Source organism: Polypterus senegalus, chromosome 14 (genome assembly GCF_016835505.1).
Source record: "Polypterus senegalus isolate Bchr_013 chromosome 14, ASM1683550v1, whole genome shotgun sequence".
Classification (NCBI taxonomy): Eukaryota; Metazoa; Chordata; class Cladistia; order Polypteriformes; family Polypteridae; genus Polypterus; species Polypterus senegalus.
The window spans coordinates 8,904,949-8,931,409 of NC_053167.1; the positions used below are offsets into that span (position 1 = coordinate 8,904,949).

A 26,461-nucleotide genomic window follows, 5' to 3' on the forward strand; every position below is an offset into this window, starting at 1 on the left:
GCTGTTATATTTGCAAAAGGAAGCTCAACTAAGTATTGATGTAATATCTCTGTTGGGGTGCCCAAATTTATGCACCTATCTAATTTTGTTATGATGCATATTGCATATTTTCTGTTAATCCAATAAACTTAATGTCACTGCTGAAATACTACTGTTTCTATAAGGCATGTCATATATTAAAAGGAAGTTTCTACTTTGAAAGTTCAGGCAATGATAAACAAAAATCCAAAGAATTAAGAGGAGTTCCCAAACTTTCATATGACTGTACATATATATACATACGTATACATACATACAGGATGAAGCAGAAAGGATGTTTTTTTACAAAATCACAAAAGTGTTAATTTTTTTTTTTTATTGAAATAGCATTTGACAAAATCAAGTGTGGAAAACAACATCTCCCATGTGGTGTCCGTTGTCACTGATGCATTTCTGAAGGCGTTCATGGAAGTTGGCCTCCACTCTTTCCAACATCGCTCTGTTGTACGCTTGCCGCATTTTCAGAGGTACGTGCCGTTCGTGTAGCCCCCGGTGGTCTTTTGTTCATTAGTGTACCTCGTGTATGAAGTGCTTTAACCCAACGTAGGATAGTGTTACGAGCGGGAACAGCTTTATTTCTGTGGATATTGAAATGGCAACGAAACTCAAGCTGAACTGCGGTAAAAGATTGGCTGTTCATCAGTACACAAGGGCTGCTGTTACTAACATTTTCCTGTATTCTAGTGGTCCCATAAAATGTGTATGTATACCTACCAGAAGTGAAACAGAATAACAGAACCATTCTATGTAGCACAGTGCAGTAGCTAGTCTCCAAAATAAGGACAAGAATACAATGATTTTTGTAAATATTTGTATTTAGATAACATTACCATAAATGATAATGGTAGGATCATGCTGCCACAATGAAACCACCACGTAATGGCATTTAATATAGGAAAACAACACTTATGCAATATTTCCAGTCACTAACTTTTAATATTTTGGCCACAGGTCATAAAGAGAAAAACTGCACTATCCTCAACAACTTCATAAAGAAACCAAAGGGTTAACAATAAATGTAATACTTCTTTTAAACATGTAAGGCAGTTGCTGTCTTCATTTAAGTAGAAGCTATCTTATCATTCACAAACAAAATAGAAGTTAGCGTCTCTTTGGAAAGTTCAGGTGAAACATACAATTAGAAATACCAGATGTATATCCACCAAGAAAAGTATGCAAGATAATGCTTGTTTACTACAAGTGATTTAATGTACATGATACTGTCGCAGTGAGATATTCAGTGTTTTGATGTAAGAAATATAAACTGACAAAAATACTTAGAAAGTATATTAGGCAACAAATAAAATATTTAAGGGGTTGGAGTTAAGACTGTTGCAGGCATAGTTGTTTTTCTTTACCATTATAAGAGCACTTACCAAGAATATTTATGCATCTTAAGGTGCAGTTGTATCTGAAAGTAATTAAAGTGCTTTGTACCAGTATTATGCATGATGGTACATTCCTTTTTTTTTAAACAAGTGCATTTGAATTTAACAGCCTATCATCAAATGGATTAAATCTGTGCATATTTTATAATGCATAAAACAGAGAGTTACCCAGCCCCCATCTGCCAAAATTCTGCTTAGTAGTAGTTTCTTAATTTTTTCATGATTTCTTTGGATTGTTGCATATTAAGAGACAGCCATTTGAATGAATTAGGCATTCATATTACCAAATATAAAAAACTACTCTCAAAAGTGCCCTCCACTCAACACTACATAATAGTGACACTGCAGGGGTGGAAAAATGATTAGCATAAGGCTCAGATAACATACTTGACAGACTATACATGCTTTTTTGTTACATATACAAAAACCATGTTCCCTAATTTAATATAAAAATTAACATAGAAAAAATGAAGTAATCTATCAAGCTATTAACAGGTTATGGAATGAGTGCTTTGATCCATGTCATGCATTTTTTTTCCTGTCAGCTTCACAGTGCTTTTGGCTGCTGCTTTGGAGGCTGAACTGGAGGCAGATTCAACATCTTGAAGTAGGAAACCAACTGCTTAGGGACCTCTGCCAAGACATTCTGCGCCAGTGCTTCTTTAGGTGCCTAAGGAAAACAGACCACAGCACTGATATTACAAACTGCAATATTATAGGATCTGTAATGCTAAATTGTCTACAGTGGAAGAAAAAAAACTACTGGGAATAACTTTTAATGTGCAACTGTTGAACAGATAACTGATTTATTAAAAAAGTAACAAAAAAGTGAATGTATATATTATATATACACAGTACACTTGGAAAGTATTCAGAACCCTTCACTTTTTTTTGTTTTACACATTGTTATGTTGCAGCTTTATGATAAAATCATTTTTAGTTCATTTTTTCTTTCAAACACTTAATACACCCCATAATGATAAAGAAAAAAGAAGATTTTAGTAACTTTTGCAAATGTATTTAAAATAAAAAAAAAAAACCTGAAATAGCACATTAACCCAAGTACTTGGATCCTTTGCTGTGACAATTGAAATCTGGCTCCGGTGCATCCCATTCTATATATCACTATTGGGATGCTTCTATACCCTTCTCTAACTGTGGTGAATTCAATTTAATGCAGATGATTAAGAATGGCACACACCTGCCCTAAAGTCCTATTATTGACAAAGTGTATCGGGGAAAAAAAAAAGCAATCAGGTTGAATGAGTTGCCTGCAGAGCTTAGACACAGGACTATATCGGGGGGGACATACCTGGGAAAGGCTACAAATGGAATACATTTGGAACATCCATGACTTTTCCTAAAGCTGAGCACCAGGCCAAACTGATCAATCATGGGAGAAGATCTATGGTATGAGAGGTGACAAAGAAATTGATGGCCACCCTGACTGAAAAACTTCTAGAAGGTCAACCACCACTGCAAAACTCCTTTAACTTGTGCTTTATGGCAAAGTGGCCAGACAATACATTAACACCTGCTTGTAGTTTGTGAAAAGGCACTTATTAGGTTATGAGAAACAAAATTCTTTGTTTTGATGAAACCAAGACAGAACTGTGTGGCCTCAATTCTGTGTCACATCTGGAGTAAACCAGGTACTGGGTGATCATCTGTGCAATGCCATTCCAATGGTGAAGTATGGGGTGGCATCATCATATTGTAGTGCCATTTTTCTGCAGCAGGAACTGGGAAAAGTAGTAAGGGTTGAGGGAGTGCTCAACAGAGGAAAGTACAGAAATATTCTTAATGAACACCTTCCCCGGAGCTCTCTGGACATCAGCAGGCTGGGCCATAGGTTCACCTTCTAACAGGACAATGACCCTAAACACAAAGTAAACACAACACAGAAGTGGCATGCAGACAAGTTGGGGAATATATCCACGAGCTTCATATTTATCTCATCTGATCACAACTCAAGATTCCAGTTGTAACTCTAATGTTGTTTGGCAAGTCCAGACACTGAGAATTTGTCTTGATCTCAGGAAGGGCTTCTTTTGTAGAACTCATTAAAAAAGCTTCTGGTCATTAGATAGGATTTTCTAGGAGGCAGTTTTATGACTTCGCACAGGTATTAAAAGTTGTTTCCCATGGCACTGGTGAATATGTTTTAATGACTATACCTGCATTTTATTCAGATATACCATTTACACACATACCAGTGTAATCTGCAACAACTGGGCAGATGACTCTAGCATGCTGGTCCTAAGAGGCAGAATTTAAAAGAAAAACCCGTAATTAAAACTATCAAATAAAAAGAAAGTTAAAATGGGCAAAAGTTTGGATTCCCACAAAAATGCATTGCCCAGTAGTAGTGTTCTTTTGTCCATTTTAACATTTTCTTTTATTGATGTAGGTATAAGATATATTAATACAAATTATGTGTGCTTTAAATACTAAAATATAGACTAATAAAGACTATACTTAAATATTGAATTAAATGTAAGACACACCAGAGAACCAGAGCATAAACCTAGTTCAACTTAAAAAGCTAATATTCCTTTTTAATTTACTAGCTGTTGCAATATCAGCACACTCCAAACACCTCAAAGAAACGCCAATGACCATTGCACAAGAGTTGCAATATTGGTAAACTACACAGTGCCCACTAAATAAACCAAAATTAATGCCCACTAAATAAACCATAATTAACGTTTTACACACAGAAAAAATCCAGTCTAATGATAATTAATTCTTATAGGGAACCTAACCTCCCACCTCATTCAGATCTCTTTTTGTGACACAAGTTCACTTCATCCAGACTGTACTTTTTGTACACTGCTCTATTTGGAAGGTAAATGCTTCTCATAGATACTGAAATTACTTGGGTTGCCCAAATAATATATCTTTACATTTAATTCTACAATATGCATGACCTAGTGCAAAATTGATTATTCATAAAAAAAAAATACCAAGAAAATAAAGATTCACTTACACTTGATAAAAAAGAATACTCAATGCAAACCTAACCTTACCTCAATGATGAATAAACTATTTAACTATGACCGATCTGCAATTTACTGCGTACAAAGACAAACATCTCTACTATCTCCTGAAAGCTTAGAAAAAAAGGCACATTACTGAATTACAAAGTAGATAAAATAAACACTGACTGGCTTTCAACTTGTTCAGAATCATGACTGTGAAAATATACTACATTGAACTGTGTGGTCTCAATCTGTAGAAAAAAAATGTGAAAAATCAGTTTCCCTGGCAGATCAAAAATAGTTTCCTTCTAATAACAAATGGTCTGTGTTCAGAAACACACAAAAACTATTTAAATTATTTAGAAAAGTATAAGCACCTTACCATTTACACAGATAGATTTTTTTTCTTGAAAGTCTATGATGTACAGTATTCCCTGAAAGCACACTTATTCTGAAGATTTGATAACATTCTAGGCTGTCGGTGACATTAAAAGCCACTTAACTCAAGATTCTAAACAAAAGTTCAAATAAAGGACTTACATTCTCAAAATTTCTAAATGGTACAAACTGCACTATGTCTCTGGCTGCAGCCTCTCCAGTTAGAGATTTTAGTACTCCATTATCACCATCTAGGAACTCCATTGCCTTAAAGTCCGCCTGGCCAACACCAACAATGATGATTGACATTGGCAGCCTGGAGCAGTTGACAATTGATTGCCTTGTTTGGTCCAGATCAGTGATTTCACCATCAGTAATTATCAGAAGCACAAAGTATTGCTGGGGGAAGGGAAAAAAAAAAAGAGTAAAAATCAGTATTCACTCAGCAACAACTGTAACTATAGCTGGTGTTATGTTCTGAAAAGGCTGAAGCACAGCACCTTAAAATTCGATGAAAATTTTAAATCAAATTGAAAATATGTAGAAGATACTAAGATGGTTGTTCACCGACACTTCTATTTAAGCTTGGCTGCACTTAAGCAAATATACTATTAAGAACATTTCAAATTGCAAATAAGAAAACCACAGACTTACAGACAAAAATCTATGCTGTATCTGCCAACGTTATTGGCAGTTATTCAATATGACAATAACGACTTTGTAAACCTATAAAAGTTATACTAATTCAAAAAATGAACATTTAAGCTAATTCAATATTTATGTTTTCATTCTCACTGGAGATATCGTGATTAATCGATGCAACAGACAAAAAATTTTGATCAGTTTTTTTAAAATCATCCCTATCCCTCCTCTACTTTGCCAGACAACAAGAATTGACTAGCTGTACTGTTTATGAGTAGGCTAATCATGGTGGCAGCTGCACTACATTCAGCAGAAGGTGGTTCCCCAAAACATTGGCCAAAATGCTCCTCTTTGTGCTTGTATTTCAAAGAAAGTCTAAGAAAGTGGCTGGCTGATCGTTGTGTGATGTTCCACAACAGCACTAGCTCAATACGTGAAAAATTGAAGATGACATATTTCAGCAGTAACACAAAGGACAAGACAACAATACTTTAAGTAACCCACTTAAACTTAACTGTTCAACAACAGTTCCTTTAATTTTGTGAAGCTGGTTAACTTAAACTCATGTTATTGACAAGTGTTGGGACGAAAGTTAGAGCCAGTTATTTCTCCAGACAAAACAGATATATCGTCTGTTAAATGCATTTGTCAGTTGCCGCTATTACTCGTGAGTTTGCTTAAGTAAAATAATGTTTCAGTATATAGGCTAGCTTAATATGATAGACTAGTCTGTTAAATTCACTTGCTTACTTTATTTCAGGCAGAACTACATTTTCACCCTTGGCTCACACATTTATCCCTGGGCCTGCAATTTGTAATTCTTTAAGTGTCACATTGTGGATCTTATCAAAAGCTATGAAAAGTGAGCATAAATAACATACAATATAAACAAAGGTCTGCTTTATAAAGTTACTTTTAAGTATATTCTCCAATCATCAAACTGAAAATAAATCAATCAGGCTTACTCCATAAGATGCTTTTTTTTTTATTCAGCTGATTTGATCCAAACTGAAGCTTGCAGCATAGCAGCACTGCAGAGCTGCTGCTGGGAAATTGACTTTTTTTGAAAATAAATGCAATTTCTGCAGCAGTTTAGACTGCAATTACATACACCGAACAGCACAGCAAAATTGTGACTTTAAGCTTAAAAAGGTATGAATATAAAAACCATCTTAAATAAAATGGTTCTGAGCTCTTTCCAAGTTCTAAAGTTGGTGCAGATTTCATTGTTAGATTTTCGATTAGCTGATAAAATAGTTGATAGATTAGTTGTTTACAAAATACTAGTTTGTGGCAGCCCTAATTCTTACAAAATATCCACTTTCTGTATTTATATGGTTTATTATGTTGTGAGGATAAAGGGAAAATAATTTAAATGCGTTAGAAAGCAGCTATCATAATACAATTTACAGTTCTTTAAGGGATGGAGCCAATAGTTTCAGAAGGTATTATAGATTGATCTTCTACACTATATATTTTTGATGCCATCCACCTATAGAAGAACACTACTGCAAAAATTAAACCTAAAAATAACTAAGACAATTTATAGTTAAAGTTACTCTAAAATATCTTGTAAAGTCCCTACAAGATAAAAATGTTAATGTGCTTGGCTTTGTTCTTCACAGTGCATTAGGGCAAACTGCCCCAAAGTACATAATAGCAAATGAATATATAGTAGGTATACTACCTCAGTAATATGTTTGACATTTCCAACACAAATGTGTGCATTAGCCAATACATTTTTTGTCTGTTTAATACTGTCCTTTAATCTAATGAAAAAGCAAACTCTTTACTTCATTATTCTTTTCACTTACAGATGCATTGCCTTGTTGAGCAGCTGAAGATGCAAATCTTCCCACATGGTTGATAATAGGAGAAAAATTGGTTGGTCCATACAGTTTGACTTGGGGCAGTGCCATTCGGTAGGCTTCAACAACGCCTTGAATACCTGCCCAGGTTTGAATGATAACATTAGTCCATGGAATACACACATCATAATACTCAAGTACATCACACTAGGATAAAGTCTAACAAACATTTTTGTTTTTTTAATCTAATTAGAAACAAATTCACTTCAGAATAAACTAAAAAAAAAACAAAAAAAACAAACAAATATAATCCAGCCTCCGCTCACCTTGACAATAAGGATTGTTGGGGTTAAAGTTGAGTGCAAACTCATGAGACACCTGCAAAATAATTTCAAGTTTGTAATTCTTAAACTGTTTATAAAGGTTCTTGTAAATATATTTATAAAAGCTATACCTGAAATTTTGGTGGCACCTGTGCTCCAAAGCCAAATGCAGGAAACAGTTTATCTCTGTAAGCAACAAGAAAAGCACAGCATGAATACCACAGTAATATGTGCTTACCATTAGCAAATGTGTTATCTGAATGCCATCTAAGGTTTGCCACAGATGTAGTTTCAAGTTTTAGTTTTAGCTTGGTCAAAAGATCAAATTCTTGCTTTCCAAAAAAATTAAACCCCATAGTCTCAAAAATGAATTAAACATATGTCCTTCATGACACTATTAAGTACTTGCTTTGAGGCTACAAATGTAAGAAATCAATGGCAACTTTGTTTGGTGAAGAAGCATTAAGATTACCAGGTAGCTACAGACATGAAACCCATTTACATACTGTGCCAGTTTTCGTGAGAAAATATCAGACATCAGCACCTGCTAATGGGTATATTATAATGTAAACACAAAGACTATTCAGTCCAGATTTTAATAGGTCACACCAAATATCACATATATAATAATTTTCTCAATACCTATTATCACAGGTAATAAATACACTTGTAGTCAAATAACATCTTGTTCATACAGTCAGTCCTCTTGGTACCCAAGGGTTCCACATATGACAATTCAAGCAATCCTGAAATTTTGAAAAAGCAAAACTTGAATTTACCTTGTGTCAGGCACTACACAGAGTCCACATGAATGAAGTGATTTTTAGGTATATCCTGGTGTAGCTTCCAGCCATAGGTGTCGAATAAAACAGCTCATACAGTGCATCCGGAAAGTATTCACAGCACATCACTTTTTTCACATTTTGTTATGTTACAGCTGGATTAAATTCATTTTTTTCCTCAGAATTCTACACACAACACCCCATAATGACAATGTGAAAAAAGTTTACTTGAGGTTTTTGCAAATGTATTAAAAATAAAAAAACTGAGAAATCACACATGCTGTACATGTACAGTGATCCCTCGCTATATCGCGCTTCGACTTTCGCGGATTTTAAATGTAATAACATCTAAATATATATCACGGATTTTTCGCTGGTTCGCGGACTTCTGCGGACAATGGGTCTTTTAATTTATGGTACATGCTTCCTCAGTTTGTTTGCCCAGTTGATTTCATACAAGGGACGCTATTGGCGGATGGCTTAGAAGCTACCCAATCAGAGCATGTATTATATATTAACTAAAACTCCTCAATGCTATAAGATATGCTTGATTGTTTGCTTGTCTCTGCCTCTATCTCACCCTCTATGACATTCTCTGCGCCTGACGGACGGGGTGTGAGCAGAGGTGCTGTTTGCCTAGTGGATACGGACACACCTCTAAGAAATGCCGCTTTATCGCAGTGCTTCCAAAAGCACACTTATTGATTTTTTGATGGTTTGCTTTAATCTCGCTCTCTCTCTCTCTCTCTGACGTTCTCTGCGCCTCCCGGAGGAGATGTGAGCAGAGGGGCTGTTTGCACTGAGGATGTTTGCTTACTGACGCTCCTCTAAAAAAAATGCCGTGGCAAACTTAAAAGCACGCGTATTGATTTTGTGATTGTTTGCTTTTCTTTGCGAGCGCTCTCTCTCTCCCACTCTGAAATTCTCTGCTCCTGAAGAGAAGAAGATATATTTGCATTCTTTTAATTGTGAGAAAGAACTGTCATCTCTGTCTTGTCATGCAGCACAGTTTAAACTTTTGACTAAAGGGTGTTATTTCATGTCTAGAAGGCTTTAATAATGTTAACAGTGTGGGAGAGTTTATAAGGGCTTGAAATATATAAAAATAACTATACAAACATATGGTGTCTACTTCGCGGATTTTCATCTATCGCGGGGGATTCTGGAATGCAACCCCCGCGATCGAGGAGGGATTACTGTATTCACAGCCTTTGCTCAATACTTTGTCGATGCACCTTTGGCAGCAATTACAGCCTCAAGCCTTTTTGAATATGATGCCACAAGCTTGGCACACCTATCCTTGGCCAGTTTTGCCAATTCCTCTTTGCAGCACCTCTCAAGCTCCATCAGATTGGATGGGAAGTGTCAGTGCACAGCCATTTTAAGATCTCTCCAGAGATGTTCAATCGAATTCAAGTCTGGGCTCTGGCTGGGCCACTCAAGGACATTCACAGAGTTGTCCTGAAGCCACTCCTTTGATATCTTGGCTGTGTGCTTAGGGTCATTGTCCTGCTGAAAAATGAACCGTCGCCCCAGTCTGAGGTCAAAAGCGCTCTGGAGCAGGTTTTCATCCAGGATGTCTCTGTACATTGCTGCAGTCATCTTTCCCTTTATCCTGACTAGTCTCCCAGTTCCTGCCGCTGAAAAGCATCCCCACAGCATGATGCTGCTGCCACTATGCTTTACTGTAGGGTATTGGCCTGGTGATGAGCAGTGCCTGGTTTCCTCCAAACGTGATGCCTGGCATTCACACCAAAGAGTGCAATCTTTGTCTCATCATACCAGAGAATTTTGTTTCTCATGGTTTGAGAGTCCTTCAGGTGCCTTTTGGAAAACTCCATGTGCCTTTTACCAAGGAGTGGCTTCCGTCTGGCCACTCTACCATACAGGCCTGATTGGTGGATTGCTGCAGAGATGGTTGTCCTTCTGGAAGGTTCTCTTTCCACAGAGGACCTCTGGAGCTCTAACAGAGTGACCATTGGGTTCTTGGTCACCTCCCGGACTATGGCCCTTCTCCCCCGATCGCTCAGTTTAGATGGCCAGCCAGCTCTAGGAAGAGTCCTGCTGGTGTCGAACTTCTTCCACTTACGGATGATGGAGGCCACTCTGCTCATTGAGACCTTCAAAGCAGCAGAAAGTTTTCTGTAACCTTCCCCAGATTTGTGCCTCGAGACAATCATGTCTCGGAGGTCTACAGACAATTCCTTTGACTTCATGCTTGGTTTGTGCTCGGACATGAACTGTCAACTGTGGGACCTTATATAGACAGGTGTGTGTCTTTCCAAATCATGTCCAATCAACTGAATTTACCACAGGTGGACTCCAATTAAGCTGCAAAAACATCTCAGGGATGATCAGGGGAAACAGGATGCACCTGAGCTCAATTTTGAGCTTCATGGCAAAGGCTGTGAATACTTATGTACATGTGCTTTCTCAATTTTTTTTACTTTTAACAAATTTTCAAAAACCTCAAGTAAACTTTTTTCACATTGTCATTAAGGGATGTTGTGTGTAGAGTTCTGAGGAAAAGAATGAATTTAATCCATTTTAGAATAAGGCTGTAACATAACAAAATGTGGAAAAAGTGACGCGTTGCCCCGTGTTCACTGGGATTGTCTCCAGCAGACCCCAACCATGAGACCCTGTGGGTAGGATATGGTTGTCTGGCTGGTTAGATATGAAAGGCACTATATATACCTGTATATATATGTACACACCTGTATGTGTGTGTATGTGTATATATATATATATATATATATATATATATAAACTTCTGGGATATTGATTTGGTCAGTTAAGTAGCACAGGGGGTTGTTAATCAGTTTCAGCTGCTTTGCTGTTAATGAAATTAACAACAGGAGCACTAGAGGGGCAACAATGAGATGACCCCCAAAACATGAATGGTTTAACAGGTGGAAGCCACTGACATTTTTCCCTCCTCATCCTTTCTGACTTTTTTTTTTCCCCCCACTAGTTTTGCATTTTGGTATGGTCAGTGTAACTACTGGTAGCATGAGGCGAAACCTGGACCCTACAGAGGTTGCACAGGAAATCCAACTTCTCCATGTGTGTCATTGCCAGAAGGCAATTAAATTTTCATTTATTTCATCTAATTGCTTTTGTATTTATGCATTTTAGTATTAAGCAGTGTTTAAATTATTTTATACAACCCCATCAATGTATAATATGCCAATAACAATAGGATTTTTTTTCCATGGGAATGGATTAATTATTTTCCCATTATTTCTTATGGGAAAAATTAGTTTGGTATACGTCCAAAGATCTGGAATGAATGAAGGACGTACACCGAGGTACCACTGTACGTACGTACCTACATACATGCATACGTACCTACATACACAGATACCTACACATACGTACCTACCTACATAGATACCTACATACAGTGGGATGCAAAAGTTTGGGCCACCTTGTTAATAGTCATTATTTTCCTGTATAAATCGTTGGTTGTTACGATAAAAAATGTCAGTTAAATATATCATATCGGAGACACACACAGTGATATTTGAGAAGTGAAATGAAGTTTATTGGATTTACAGAAAGTGTGCAATAATTGTTCAAACAAAATCAGGCAGGTGCATAAATTTGGGCACCGTTGTCATTTTATTGATTCCAAAACTTTTAGAACTAATTATTGGAACTCAAATTGGCTTGGTAAGCTCAGTGACCCCTAACCTACATACACAGGTGAATCCTATAATGAGAAAGAGTATTTAAGGGGGTCAATTGTAAGTTTCCCTCCTCCTTTAATTTTCTCTGAAGAGTAGCAACATGGGGGTCAAAAAAACAACTCTCAAATGACGTGAAGACAAAGATTGTTCACCATCATGGGTTAGGGGAAGGATACAGAAAGCTGTCCCAGAGATTTAAGCTGTCTGTTTCCACAGTTAGGAACATATTGAGGAAATGGAAGACCACAGGCTCAGTTCAAGTTAAGGCTCGAAGTGGCAGACCAAGAAAGATTTCGGATAGACAGAAGCGACGAATGGTGAGAACAGTCAGAGTCAACCTACAGACCAGCACCAAAGACCTACAACATCATCTTGCAGCAGATGGAGTCACTGTGCATCGTTCAACCATTTGGCGCACTTTACACAAGGAGATGCTTTATGCGAGAGTAATGCATAGGAAGCCTTTTCTCCACCCACAGCACAAACAGAGCCGCTTAAGGTATGCTCAAGCACATTTGGACAAGCCAGCTTCATTTTGGAATAAGGTGCTGTGGACTGATGAGTTATTTGGGCATAACAAGGGGTGTTATGCATGGAGGAAAAAGAACACAGCATTCCAAGAAAAACACCTGCTACCTACAGTAAAATATGGTGGTGGTTCCATCATGCTGTGGGGCTGTGTGGCCAGTGCAGGGACTGGGAATCTTGTCAAAGTTGAGGGACGCATGGATTCCACTCAGTATCAGCAGATTCTGGAGACCAATGTCCAGGAATCTGTGACAAAGCTGAAGCTGCGCCGGTGCTGGATCTTTCAACAAGACAACGACCCAAAACACTGCTCAAAATCCACTAAGGCATTCATGCAGAGGAACAAGTAAAACATTCTGGAATGGCCATCTCAGTCCCCAGACCTGAATATAATTGAAAATCTGTGGTGTGAGTTAAAGAGAGCTGTCCATGCTCGGAAGCCATCAAACCTGAATGAACTAGAGATGTTTTGTAAAGAGGAATGGTCCAAAATACCTTCAACTAAAATCCAGACTCTCATTGGAACCTACAGGAAGCGTTTAGAGGCTGTAATTTCTGCAAAAGACGGATCTACTAAATATTGATTTAATTTCTTTTTTGTGGTGCCCAAATTTATACACCTGCCTGATTTTGTTTGAACAATTATTGCACACTTTCTGTAAATCCAATAAACTTCATTTCACTTCTCAAATATCACTGTGTGTGTCTCCTATATGATATATTTAACTGACATTTTTTATCGTAACAACCAATGATTTATACAGGAAAATAATGACTATTAACAAGGTTGCCCAAACTTTTGCATCCCACTGTACATACCTACACATATGAAAAAGTTTGAGAACCCTTCTTAATTCTTTGGATTTTTGTTTATCAATGGCTGAGCTTTCAAAGTGGCAACTTCCTTTTTATGACGTGTCTTATGGAAACAGTAGTATTTCAGCAGTGACATTAGGTTTATTTGATTAACAGAAAATATGGAATATGCATCATAACAAAATTAAACAGGTGCATAAATTTGGGCACTCCAACAGAGATATATCAATACTTAGTTGAGCTTCCTTTTGCAAATATAACCACCTCTAGATGCCTCCTATAGCCTTTGATGAGTGCCTGGATTCTGGATGAAGGTATTTTGTATTCTTCCATACAAAATCTCTCCAGTTTTGTTAAAGTTGATGGCTGCCGAAAATGGACAGCCTGCATCAAATCATCCCATATTTTTTCGATGATATTCAAGTCAGGGGACTGTGATGGCCATTCCAGGACATTGTACTTCTCCCTCTGCGTGAATGCTTTTGTAGATTTCGAACTGTGTTTTGGGTCATTGTCTTGTTGGAACATCAAACTCCTGTGTAACTTCAACTTTGTGACTAATGCTTGAACATTATCCTGAAGAATTTGTTGATATTGGATTGAATTAATCTGACCCCTAGACTTTAACAAGGGCCCCAGTCCCTGAACTAGCCACACAGCATGATGGAACCTCCGCCAAATTTAATAGTAGGTAGCATGTGTTTTTCTTGGAATGTGGTGTTCTTCCGCCATGCAAAGCGCTTTGTTATGACCAAATAACTCCATTTTTGTCTAATCAGTCCAAAGCACTTTGTTCCAAAATGAATCTGGCTTGTCTAAATGAGCATTTGCATACAACGATCGACTCAGTTTGTGGCGTGAGTGAAGAAAGGGCTTCTTTCTCATCACCCTGCCATACAGATGTTCTTCGTGCAAATTGCGCTGAATTGTAGAACAATGTACAGATACACCATCTGCAGCAAGATGTTCTTGCAGGTCTTTGGAGGTAATCTGTGGGATGTCTGTAACCATTCTTACAATCCTGCGCATATGCCGCTCCTGCATTTTTCTTGGCCTGCCAGACCTGGGATTAACAGCAACTGTGACTGTGGCCTTCCATTACCGGATTACATTCCTTACAGTTGAAACTGACGGTTTAAAACAGCTGAGATAGCTTTTTGTAGCCTTCCCCTAAACCATGATGCTGAACACTCATTGCTTTCAGATCTTTTGAGAATTTCTTTGAGGATCCCATGCTGTCACTCTTCATAGGAGAGTCAAAGGGAAGCACAACTTGCAATTGACCACCTTAAATACCTTTTCTCATGATTGGACGCACCTGTCTATGAAATTCAAGGCTTAACGAGCTAATCCAACCAATTTGGTGTTGCAAGTAATCAGCACTGAGCAGTTACATGCATTCAAATCAGCACAATTACAAGAGGGCCCAAATTTTTGCACAGCCAGTTTTTCACATTTGATTTAATTTCATACATCTAAATACTGCTTCACTAAAAATCTCTGTTCGGAAAACATCCCAGTACTCAGATGTTCCTAGAAAATGAGACATACCACTGTTATCTTTTTTTGTTGAAAGTAAATTTTGCAGGCTGAGAGGGGTTCCCAAACTTTTTCATATGACTGCATATATGTGTATAATAGAAATGTGTTTGTGAAATAAAACATATATTAAAACTAAAAATACATGAAGGAAAACAAAAACTAAACTATATTTCCAAGTAAGATCAGAAATACCATAGAAATAAAAACTAATATTATGTCTTTGGGTAGCCATTTGACGTGAACAGTTGGAAAAGACAGGGTCAGTCATTCTTTTTAGTCTCCTGGGTATTACAATGGGTGTGAACTCTTTTGTATAGTGTCTTGACACAGCGCCGTTTATGCAATAATGGGTGATATTTTGTCAGCATAACATTCCTTGCGAGAAACAACTGTAATCAGGGAGACGTCGTTACCTCTTTCAATGGAGATATCCAGGAAACTGATGCGTCGGTTTATTTTTTTTTCCACAGAGAAATGGATTACAGGGAATATTGCGTTGATATGGTTGTGGAAATCATTCAGCTGGCCACTTTTTAAATGACAGATAAGTCATCAACATGGCATATCCAAAGTTTAAGTGTGAACTGAGTTAGAGTCATGCTTTTGAATCTTATACAAGGGATTTAAGCATCTGCAGGTTTCAATATCCATGGAGGATTCGGGAACTGTACTCATAGTATAGCTAGCTACTTCACAAAGTGCAGTTATACTAATCATTATGGATAACAAGTTTAAAGAAAGAATAAACATTTAATGTTTACAGCTTAATAATCTGGTAATCCTCCTACCATGATTGCGGCTAAAATATTAGGTAAAAATAAAAATATACAGTTACTTCATTCTTCTACTGTGACAGAAGGCTACTTAGAAAAGACAAATTTTTAGGCTAATAACATTCACACTCAATAGTTCCATTTATGAAGCTTGGAATACTGGAAGGTTTGTTTTTGGTGTGCATCTGTTATTATAAGGAAACAGTTTTATTCACTTTGTTTATTTTTTGGCACAATATAGCAACTCAAAAAAAAATATTTAAAAAATAAATACTAGAGATAAGAACGTAAATCACTTAATTATGGAATTATGGAACTTTTTCCAGACAGCTGCTGAAATACCTCCTTTTGATCACTGCTGCACAATCTGCTTCCCTGATGAAAAACGGCAACATGTGAAGCAGATTTAATATAGTATTCTTCACTGTATACAATTTCTTTTGAAGCAGTTACTATGTAGACAAAGTTATAAAAATGTATACTAAAATGTTTCAGGATACAATCAGGAAAATGTCTTTGTAATAAAGAAAATACATTTCTGAGAAAAGAACAACTTTCTTACGTGTCATAATCTTGAATCACCTGCCCCACAGACCAGATGGCTGAAAGATATTGGTTCAGCCCATTGGGGCTCATGTAATGAAGAGAATCAGGGGAGCGAGGATCTCCATTAGAGCCAGTAAAGTCAATGCCAACCTAAATTGAAAAATTTCAAGCTAAGTTGCTGAAAAACAATGTAACAAAACATACATCAAACTGGCTACTGAATGGAAGGCTTATCAGTAAGTAACCGCAAGCCAGCTACCTTATTTCAAGTATAAATTCCCTTTCTACATACTGATCAGTTTACTTTATTATGTCACTGTATTGCTCTGTACATATTAGTTTGCTTTTCCCATCAGACTCCAATCTACAGGCAGATCTCTGTATTATTTTTTCTCTTCAAGAGCATTAAATTCAACTATTCTATAAAGGCACGTGTACATCATTCACAACCACTTTAGAGTTTATTCAAGGTCTTTCATCTTATACTGCATTCAATTTAATTACTTTGAAAACAAAAATTTACACTGCTTCCTAGAAACTGTACTGCATGAAGTAAATATTAGCTTATGAACTAATCACAAAAAGTAAAAAAAAAAAAATCACCGTAAAATTAATCTGGCAGCCTCCCATTATATAATCCAGGAATGAGTACTCTGCTTCAATCTGTCATGGAATGAAAAAGAGATCACCTAATGTAAAAACCAAATAAAAGACTTTTTTCTAAATTAGACAACAATATGTCATTAAGATTAGACAGTTATAAGGCAAAGGAACACCAGCATCATTCAGATATACAAAACATCTTGCAGAAAACTGTTACTACTACACAATAAATAATCTGTTTAAAAATGTATTTGTGTTTTCATGACACATAACCAGATAAGCAAATACTTGATTAACATTTCACTAAGAATGAATGCTATGAAGCAAAACAAAAAAAGGGGAGTTGCTACGGAAATATTTAACATTAAAATACTAGTCATTACATGGAAAAAAAAAAAAAAGATTCTCTTTAAATTTTAATGCAACTTTTACATGCTAAATATTCTGTTCACTTATTTTATTTTGCTAAGCACTGAATGACCCAAATTTTCCCCAATTTCTTAAATTCAGATCGAACAGACCTTACAAGACTTGATCTTGACAACCCCCGAGTTTTTGTAGTTTTTCTTTTTTTGTTTCTTTTCTGGATGAATACAGTCATATTCAACCTTTATGAAGACAAACAAAAATAAAGAACAAGATCTTAAAACTAACTTCCAGGGTAAAACCAAATTAAGTTAACTTACTGATTTTGCAGGTCAAAAATGTAAAAGAAAGCAAAGCTTAAGCCTTAGGTCACTTTCAAATCAAACAGGAATAAAAAGAGAACTCTAAATGCTGATAGAAAACTTCCTAAAGCATCCTAAACCTGTACCTGAAAAGGTTAATTGGTAATCACATAACCTATTCTTTTATATATTACTTTCCTAGTGATTTTATTTTCAAAAAAGAAAAAAAATGGAAATTGTACCCATTAAATTACTGATAACGTTAACTAATCTTAAGAATTTACCAAACTCACAACCATATTACATTATATAAACAACCATTTTTATTTAAAGCATTCCTGAGACACTTTACATATCAACTTTTTTTTTTAATAAGCAGCAGATATTTTCATGCAGGCGGTGAAAGACACACTTGGAATTCATGCTGAAGTGCAGAAAGGGGCTTGAAAATCCTATACCACCATCACCATAGAGAACACAAATGGGACCAATTACTATCCATAACTGATCCATAGCAATCTCTAAAATACTCCCCAAATATGTGGCATGCCCAGTCAAATGCAGTGATTACACATTTGTATAAATTGAGGTTTATTTTAGGTAAGAAAGCTGGTTCATGGTTTCCAGTTTGCTCAGAGAGAACTTGACTTTTAAAAAAAAAAAAAAAAAGTGGTGATTGAATTCCAAAATAGAAAATACCCAATAAGTTTTCTTCTTTACAATCTGCCATTTAATAGCAAAAATATTACCTAATAAATTTCATTATATAACATACTATCATAACAAACCACTATATTGCTATGAAAACATACTGTATAATGCTAACAAAAAATGCAAAAGGTACTGCATTAACCAACAGTAAAGAACACTAAATTTCAATCTAGGGTTTAAGGGACAGCATTTCTTACATAGCTTTGAAAGTAAGGGATGTCTAAGCAACCAGTAATGCCATTAATGCAGGATACCAAAGAGGAAAAACATGTACTTTACAGGCTTTTTTGACATGTAAAGGGGAAAAAAAATTTTTTTTAAATTTCCTACAATGTTTGCAAGTATTGTCATGGTGCCACCCCCATCTGGATGTGATGTACTACTATAGTATTTCTGAAAAAAGTAAGAAAACCTGCCAGTACCACAGAGTTGCCATACAGGGCAGTAGGTGGACGGATGAAATATATACACAGGATCAATCACTGATGTGAAGTCTCTTCCTCATCATTGGTCTTTAATCTATAACCCTTTTTATATCTATAACGAGTTTTTCAATGTTAGTATGTCAAAGTACACTGTTGAACTAACCTCCTGTTTGCTGAAGCACCTCCAATATACACAAATAAGAGGCCTACTTTCTATCTAATTATGTTTTCACCAAATTTTCTTTTAACCTCTAACTGTAATCCGCTCTCAGACCATGCTTTGCAATGTCTATATGGCATGCGCAGAAATGTAACCAATGCACTAGCTGTTACTGGACAGAACTCACTAACAACCAAAGAGTGGGGGAAGTGGGACTTCAATTCAAAAGTTCCTTCTTGTTTGAGTATCCTCCTCAGACATTCATGGGAGGAATTTTCAAAACAAGGTTATTTAACAATACTTTAGCAAAAATACATGTTTCTGAGATGTTATGATCTTAAGACGTGATTAAATACAAGAATTTTTCTCATGGATGCTTTGATATCTGCTCTTTGTTCAGCTTTGATCCCCACATAAGCCTACTGTGTCAAGAACTTTGTTATCTCCATTCTCCATAAAAACGCAAGGATTAAAAATGTATCTCAGCCATTACTATAAACACATGGCAACAGATAAAAAAATACATTTGGTTGGAATAGTCCTTTAAGATGTACATATTTATTCTATATTAAAAGCAAGTGTCTAGTAGCTATAAGGAAACAAAACTGGGGGATTTTTTTCTTTACTCTTGATTTTGATATACAGTATTTGGTTTTATTAAATAATCTTTTAATGTGGAATTTTAAATCCAAGACATGAAATTGTTCAAACCATTTTTTTTAATGAAGACCTGGGAAAATGCGTATGAGAAAAGTATATCATCATCATCTTCTACTTCTTCAGGGTGCTTCCATTAGGGGTTGACACAGCGGATAATCTGTTCCCATATTTTCATATCCTTTATATCTTGCTCTATCACAACCACCACCTGCATATCCTCTCTCACCACCTCCATAAACCTCCTCTTAGGCCTTCCTTCTTTTCAACTCCCAATATACCCAGCATCCCTCCTCTGCACATGCCCAAACGAAACAAAATCTCACATCTTTGGCTTTTTCTTCAAACCATCCAACCTGAGCTGACTTTCTAAGGTACTCATTCCTTATCCTGTCCAGCCTCATCACACCAAATGCAAATCTCAACACCTTTTACTCTACCACCTCCAGTTCTGTCTCCTGCCTTTTTGTTAGTGCCACCATCTCCAACCCATGTAACATAGCTGGTCTCATTACAGTCTTGTAGACCTTCCCTTACACTCTTTCTTGTACCCGTCTGACACAAATCACTCCTGACACACTTCTCCCCCCCCACTGCAATCTGCCTGCACTCTCTTCATCTATCTCCCCCACTCCCCGTTACTGCTGATCCCATGAATGCAAACTTGTCCAACTTTGCCAACTCTACTCCTTGTATCCCCACCACTCCTCCAGCCTCTGTCTCATTCACACACTTATTCGTTGCTTTCCTCTCTAGAGCACATCTCCATCTCTCCAGGGTCTCCACAACCTGCACTCTACTCTCTTTACAGATCACAATGTCATTCACAAACATAATAGTGCACGGGGACTCCTGTGTCATCTCCTCTGTCAACCTGACCATCACCATTGCAAACGAGAAAGGGCTCAGAGCTGATCCTACCTCCACCTTAAATGCATCCATCACTCCTACAGCAGACCTCGCCACGGTCACACTTCCCTCATACATATCCTATACCACTCTTACATACTTCTCTGCCACTCCTGACTTCCATGATCATATATTACAAGTCCTCTCAAGGCACCCAATTAAATGCTTTCTCTAGGTCAACAAAGACACAATGCAGCTCCTTCTGGCCATCTCTTTCTTTTCCATCAACAACCTTGGAGCAAACACTTCCATTTGTAGTGCTCTTTCCTAGCATAACTATACTGCTGCTCAATAATTACCTCCTCCCTTCTTAACCTAGCTTTCACTACCCTTTCCCGTAATATCATGCTCTGGATGACCAATTTTATCCATCCGTAGTTATTACAGTTCTGCACATCACCCTTATTCTTAAAAATCGGTACTAATATACTTCTCTACTCCTAAGGCATCCTCTCACTTTCCATGACTGCATTAAACCAGGGGTGGGCAAAGTCAGTCCTGAAGGGCTGCAGGTTGTGTTCCAACTCAGTTGCCTAATCAGAAAACAATCCTTGCCAATAATTTTATTTCATGGCTTGCTAGTGCTTTAACTCTGCCATATCAGGTCATTCGCATATTCGATTTTTTTTTTATTTCCTAAGGATATTATCTAAATGATTTGAAGTCTAAAACAGATCATTCTCAGCCCTTCACTTTATTAGCTATTTCTTCCAAGTATTTAATTAAACCAAATAATACACAATGGAGAAATACTGCCCAGCTGGTAATTCTTCACTGCCACCTAGTGCCTGTCTTACCTCTTCCCTGCTGCACTCCACCTTATGTTTTTCTTTTCAACTTTCACTATTTGATCCTTGGCTTTGCCCTCATATTCCTCCTCTTCTTGATCTCTATCATCACCCTACTGAACATCATCCTATGCTGCCCAATTACATTTTCCCCTGCCATCACTCTGCAGTCTCCAATCTCCTTCAAACTGGCCCTCTTGCATAGAATATAATCTTCTTCCTCACTTTTTTGTCAGCCTGTGTTTCTCCCTCACCTTAAAATACGTATTCATCACAGCCATGTCCATTCTTTTTGTAAAATTTACTACCACCTGACCTCCTTCATTCCTCTCCTTGACACCACACCTACCCATCACCTCCTCATCTTCTCTGTACCTTTCACCAACAAGTCCATTGAAATCCACTCCTTAACCACTCTCTCTCCCTTGGGTACACTCTCCACCACTTCATCCAAAATCTTTTATCTCATCCATTGCACACCCAATTTGCAGCGAATATGCACTAACATACACTTGGCCTTACTCCCCTGCCCACCCCCAACATTCCATCTGGTCTCTTGCCCGCAGAATATATCAATCTTCCTCTTCTCCATTATTTTCAGCTAACTCTCTCCCTTTAGTAGATATACTGCCAGCTTTCAAACTTCCTACCCACACTTCCACTTTCCTAATCTTCCTCCGCTCCTCCTGCCATCAGACACCTTCCTCCTTTTCTCCTTCGGTTAACAGTAGCCAAATTTTCCCCCAGCAACCTGTTGGTAACAGTACTGATGGTGCCGTTGTTAACCCGGGTCTCAACTAATCCGGTATGGAAATCTACATTGTCGTCTGCATTATTAATCTGGCAAAAATGTATGCCGGATGCCGTTCCCGACGTAACCCTTCCCATTTATCCGGACTTGGGACTGGCACAAAGAAACACAAAGAATAAATGCATTTTCTGTCTGAGCTGGAATACATTCAATTTAAATAAATAATCATAAATATGTATGTAATGGACTCATTACATATTTTTAAATAATTCACTTAAGGTCAGATATACAAATATGCTTATTCATAGACTTAGTGAATATAGCTGCGAGGTTATTTTTTTCTAAATGCAAGATGGCTGGCTCTACTTTGAGTATCTGGCACAAAGTGGCTTAGAAAGTTTATAAAGTAAAAATGATGCCAGCTGAAAACATACTGCAAGGCACGGCAACTCATACAGTACATCTTGAAGAGAAAGCTAAGACCAACTAATGTACTACATTTTTGCAGCTCCAGTGTATTAATACACTTTTCCATAATACTTTTGGCAATGTCTGCATGGCAACCACTATTTTAAATTCCTGTTGGCTACTACCATCATCACATTTAAACATGTATTTCAACTAACTGTTTCAGGTAACTTCTATATATTGTTTCATTGCCAGACCAGAATCCTGGTCTCCTTACAGCAAAGCAGCAGCACTACCACTGTGTATTGTGCCACCTGCTTACTAAATGCAATTTATTTAAAATTTTATCACTAGAGGAAAAACTTTAAAAAGATGTCTATACATTATTTTATTGCTGATACTTTTTTCCCAGACCCAAAAGATGACAGTTAAAGAGTAACAAGTTGCAAGCCTTGGCATAAGTATCTGGCCATGGGACATTATGGACATCTTTACCTAAAGTTAGTCACTGCATTTTGGAAAACTATTTGAGTTTAATTAGCTAGGATGTGTACTGAATGTATTTAGCAAACTGATTGTATTTAATAATGCAATCTGAAAAAATGCCTTGACTTCTGCTTATCATGGCACTAGTCAGTAAACAATTTTCTCATGCTAATCAGCTGCATATCACTAAAAAAACCAATTGACAGACAGCTAAAATCGATGTCACGTTATGTGACTTCTAGTTGTTGGATGTGTCACACTTGCTGACTGCAGCTGCTGATCTAACTACCACATCATATTAGTTTACATGACTGAAAAATTGCTGGGCATGTGAAATTTTGCAACTACATGCTGTAATTTTCCAGCACAGTCTTGCTTACTCTTTTTTATGACAGCCAATTGACTGCTGTCTGTATAGTTAACAGGTACAGAGAGTTCAATCACAATCTTGGCTCTCTCTTCTTTCTTTATATTCTGTAGTAGCACATAAAACACGAGACATCAAATAAACAGGGTTCTCTTCTGTTTGTGAGGTCTAAACACCAAAGCTCCATATTCTTCGGCTCAACTGGCCTTCACGGCAGCCTGCCACAAAACTGTGCCCAGTTTAATAAGATTATGTACATGAAGGCAACAACTGAAAATCGCTGCAAATGCATTCTAATGTGAAACAGCCTTAAGTGAGTGTAAGTGGGATATTGACAATCCTCTTCTTTTGTCTGGCTCTACAGTTTAAGAGCATTGATTTTCTTTGCATCGATTACAAGATTACACTGAATAATTACGGCAGCCCTAGGCTTAAATTCTCTTAATGAAGGCAAATCTGTTGATGCAAAGAAGAGAAAAAATATTTGTTTCTATTTTTATTTTGAAAGCAAAATCCCAGTTCTATTAGCACTAGAATTTAACACTGTATTTCACTGTTCAGCCAAGTGAAAAAAATGGAAACATTTCTTAAATCACCATCATACAGAAAACAAAAGATTTTATTAAAAACAAAAATGTGAAATTAAAATATTTCTACTGTGTAAGCAAAAAAACATTATATATTTTCTTAACATGAACTGTAAGAATCACATATAAAGCAGTGTGAAGATAACGTTATCAAACCCACTTTATGTAATTGAGGATTGAGGAATTTGTTATAAAATTACGGCATTTACATTTTTATAGTTTTGATGTGGTTTTAGGACCTGGTAACCAATTTTTTGTGCCTGTGGGTTTTAAAATTTTCATGTATTAACATTTCCAAAAATCACTGTTGTATACATCATCCAGCACCAACGGTACGAAAAAGAATATTAATTAAGACTAACATGGTAACTGGTTTAAGAATGAACTACTTCTGAATTGACCAGCTGTTTTAAAAAATGATAAATGGAACTGCATCTCACCGGCGAGGTTTGGCTTGCTTTCTGCACTTCAGACATGCTAATGTCAAACACTCCAATCAGGTCATGTGACCCGTCACTATCATGATCATAGCACTTGACCTGTAAGGAAAAGAAAGTATGGATGGAATATTGTGCATTTAAAAGCACAAAACAGATGCTCACCGCCCGATTCATCACATCCAAGAGTTGTGTTGTGGTGCACGTAAACTCGCCTATCAAATCAGAACTGGTGTCTTCATCCTTATCATAACATGATACCTATTAGCAAAACAGATAACTATAGTCAGCTCGTTCAGATAAACAGAACCCTTCAGCTGTTAGAAAAGTTCAGTTATAAACTGGGTAATTCTTCTTAAAGGAGTTGTACTGTAACTTTGATTAAAGCCAACCCTTTTCTAATCTACAGACTGAAGCTATCCAGTTTGGAGTGGTCAGATTAAAAGGTCAGGGGTCTTTTGCGTTTTTTAATCCACAGTGTAAGTTTCACACTCTACCATGCTACTTTAAACTACAAAAGACTTAATTTTCAAAATATGGCCCTCCTGTTTAAGACATTTTCAAAAGCTAGAAATTATTTATAAATGGGTTATCAGCGATCTAACAATGACAAATTAATGCTGAGAGAATTTAATTAAGAATCCAATAAGTAGGTAGCAACTCCATACTATAAACAAAGGTCTATCAAATTTGGTGTACAAAATTGAGTGTATATGCTTTGTAATTGTTTTTTTATTAAATGAAACTCACACTTCCTTTCTAACACCCAGAATAACTTGAATACTACTATACAACTGCATTTTCCCATTAGAATTTTTTAAGTTTTTAAAAAGAGCACCTACAATTTAGTGAGTCAACATACATGTAGTTAAATTAAATACATTCTCATATATATATATATATATATATATATATATATATATATAAAGCTCCCTTTTGTATTTTGTATATTGTAACTTAAGCTTTCCAAAACATCTGAGCAACAACACAGCACATGCTAGGACATCTGGGAAAAAAATGTATTAAATGGCAACATACATATTATAGTTCTACTGCTATGAAGTAGCAAAAATTGTCACTTTTGTTATGGCTTCCAAATAAGTATCTATCATAATAACATTCATTTCAATTTTTTTTAATATATCTGGTAAGGGATACTATATACATAATTACAACACAATTAGTTCATTTTTTTAAGCAAAACAAACTGTATTTACACTATTTCTACTGAAATAAGCTTCAAACAATTCTTGCAATAATAAACTGCAGAAATAAGATTTAAAAAAAAATACTTATGAACCTATTTCAAATCATACAATCTAAACTTTCACATAAAATTGCACATATACAAAACAACTTTTGCCTTTGAAAACTTTTTGATAGCCTTTTGATAACTAGAAAATGAAAGGATCACAAGGACACTACATAAAAGATAAGTCCTCGGACCACATGACAGTACCAGAAATGCAATGCTAAAAACGTACAGCTTCAGTAAGGTACAAGAAGCTGCCACAAGTTTAATAATTCACATTCTTTGCTTTTCTCAAGAAATAAATTATATCACTTGATTTTTAATAAGTCCAAGTAAAACTTTGTTTCTAAAGTATTCTTTCAGAACTTTTTTTTTTTTTTAATATAAAAGTCAGTAAAGATCACATAGCCAAGGACAGAAAAATAAAAGTCACAATTTACCTGTATTAAAAAATATACAACCTACCTTGATTGGTGTATTCAAGTCACTGTTACAGAAGGTTTGAAGTGAAACAGAAAAAGGCTTCCAACAAGGATTAAGATTGTTTTTGATCACCTTCATGAATAAACAGAAAGAGTCAAAAGTGTAGAAGCATGTGTTTTGTTTGTTAAGTCATTGAGTGAACAAAGAAGTTAATTCACACAGTAAGGTGCATAGTCAAACAAAAGCACATAGTTTTAGACTGCCTCTTCCCTGACTCTAGCATTTGAGCAAACCATGAATGGTTAGTTGGACTCCGCCAGGGCTGCCCTTTGTCACCGATTCTGTTCATAACTTTTATGGACAGAATTTCTAGGCGCAGCCAGGGTGTTGAAGGGGTCCGGTTTGGTGGACTCAGGATTGGGTCACTGCTTTTTGCAGATGATGTTGTCCTGTTTGCTTCATCAGGCCGTGATCTTCAGCTCTCTCTGGATCGGTTCGCAGCTGAGTGTGAAGCGGCTGGGATGGGAATCAGCACCTCCAAATCCGAGAGCATGGTCCTCAGCCGGAAAAGGGTGGAGTGCCCTCTCAGGG

General features: G+C 36.7%; 1 protein-coding gene across 1 annotated transcript in view; it reads right to left on the reverse strand.

Moving 5' to 3' along the window:
- Positions 1 to 1,502: 1,502 nt before the first annotated feature.
- The window catches only part of cpne1 (copine I), a 64,737-nt gene continuing 39,778 nt past the window's right edge, over positions 1,503 to 26,461 (reverse strand). Inside the window, exons 7-16 of the mRNA XM_039735243.1 lie at positions 25,913 to 26,002; positions 24,199 to 24,297; positions 17,363 to 17,449; positions 16,842 to 16,901; positions 16,255 to 16,388; positions 7,691 to 7,745; positions 7,563 to 7,614; positions 7,243 to 7,376; positions 4,949 to 5,185; positions 1,503 to 2,097 (exon numbers count right to left, since the gene is read on the reverse strand). Coding sequence (XP_039591177.1) covers positions 1,975 to 2,097; positions 4,949 to 5,185; positions 7,243 to 7,376; positions 7,563 to 7,614; positions 7,691 to 7,745; positions 16,255 to 16,388; positions 16,842 to 16,901; positions 17,363 to 17,449; positions 24,199 to 24,297; positions 25,913 to 26,002 — 1,071 coding nt within the window. The 3' untranslated portion in view covers positions 1,503 to 1,974. The remainder of the gene's footprint in view (positions 2,098 to 4,948; positions 5,186 to 7,242; positions 7,377 to 7,562; positions 7,615 to 7,690; positions 7,746 to 16,254; positions 16,389 to 16,841; positions 16,902 to 17,362; positions 17,450 to 24,198; positions 24,298 to 25,912; positions 26,003 to 26,461) is intronic.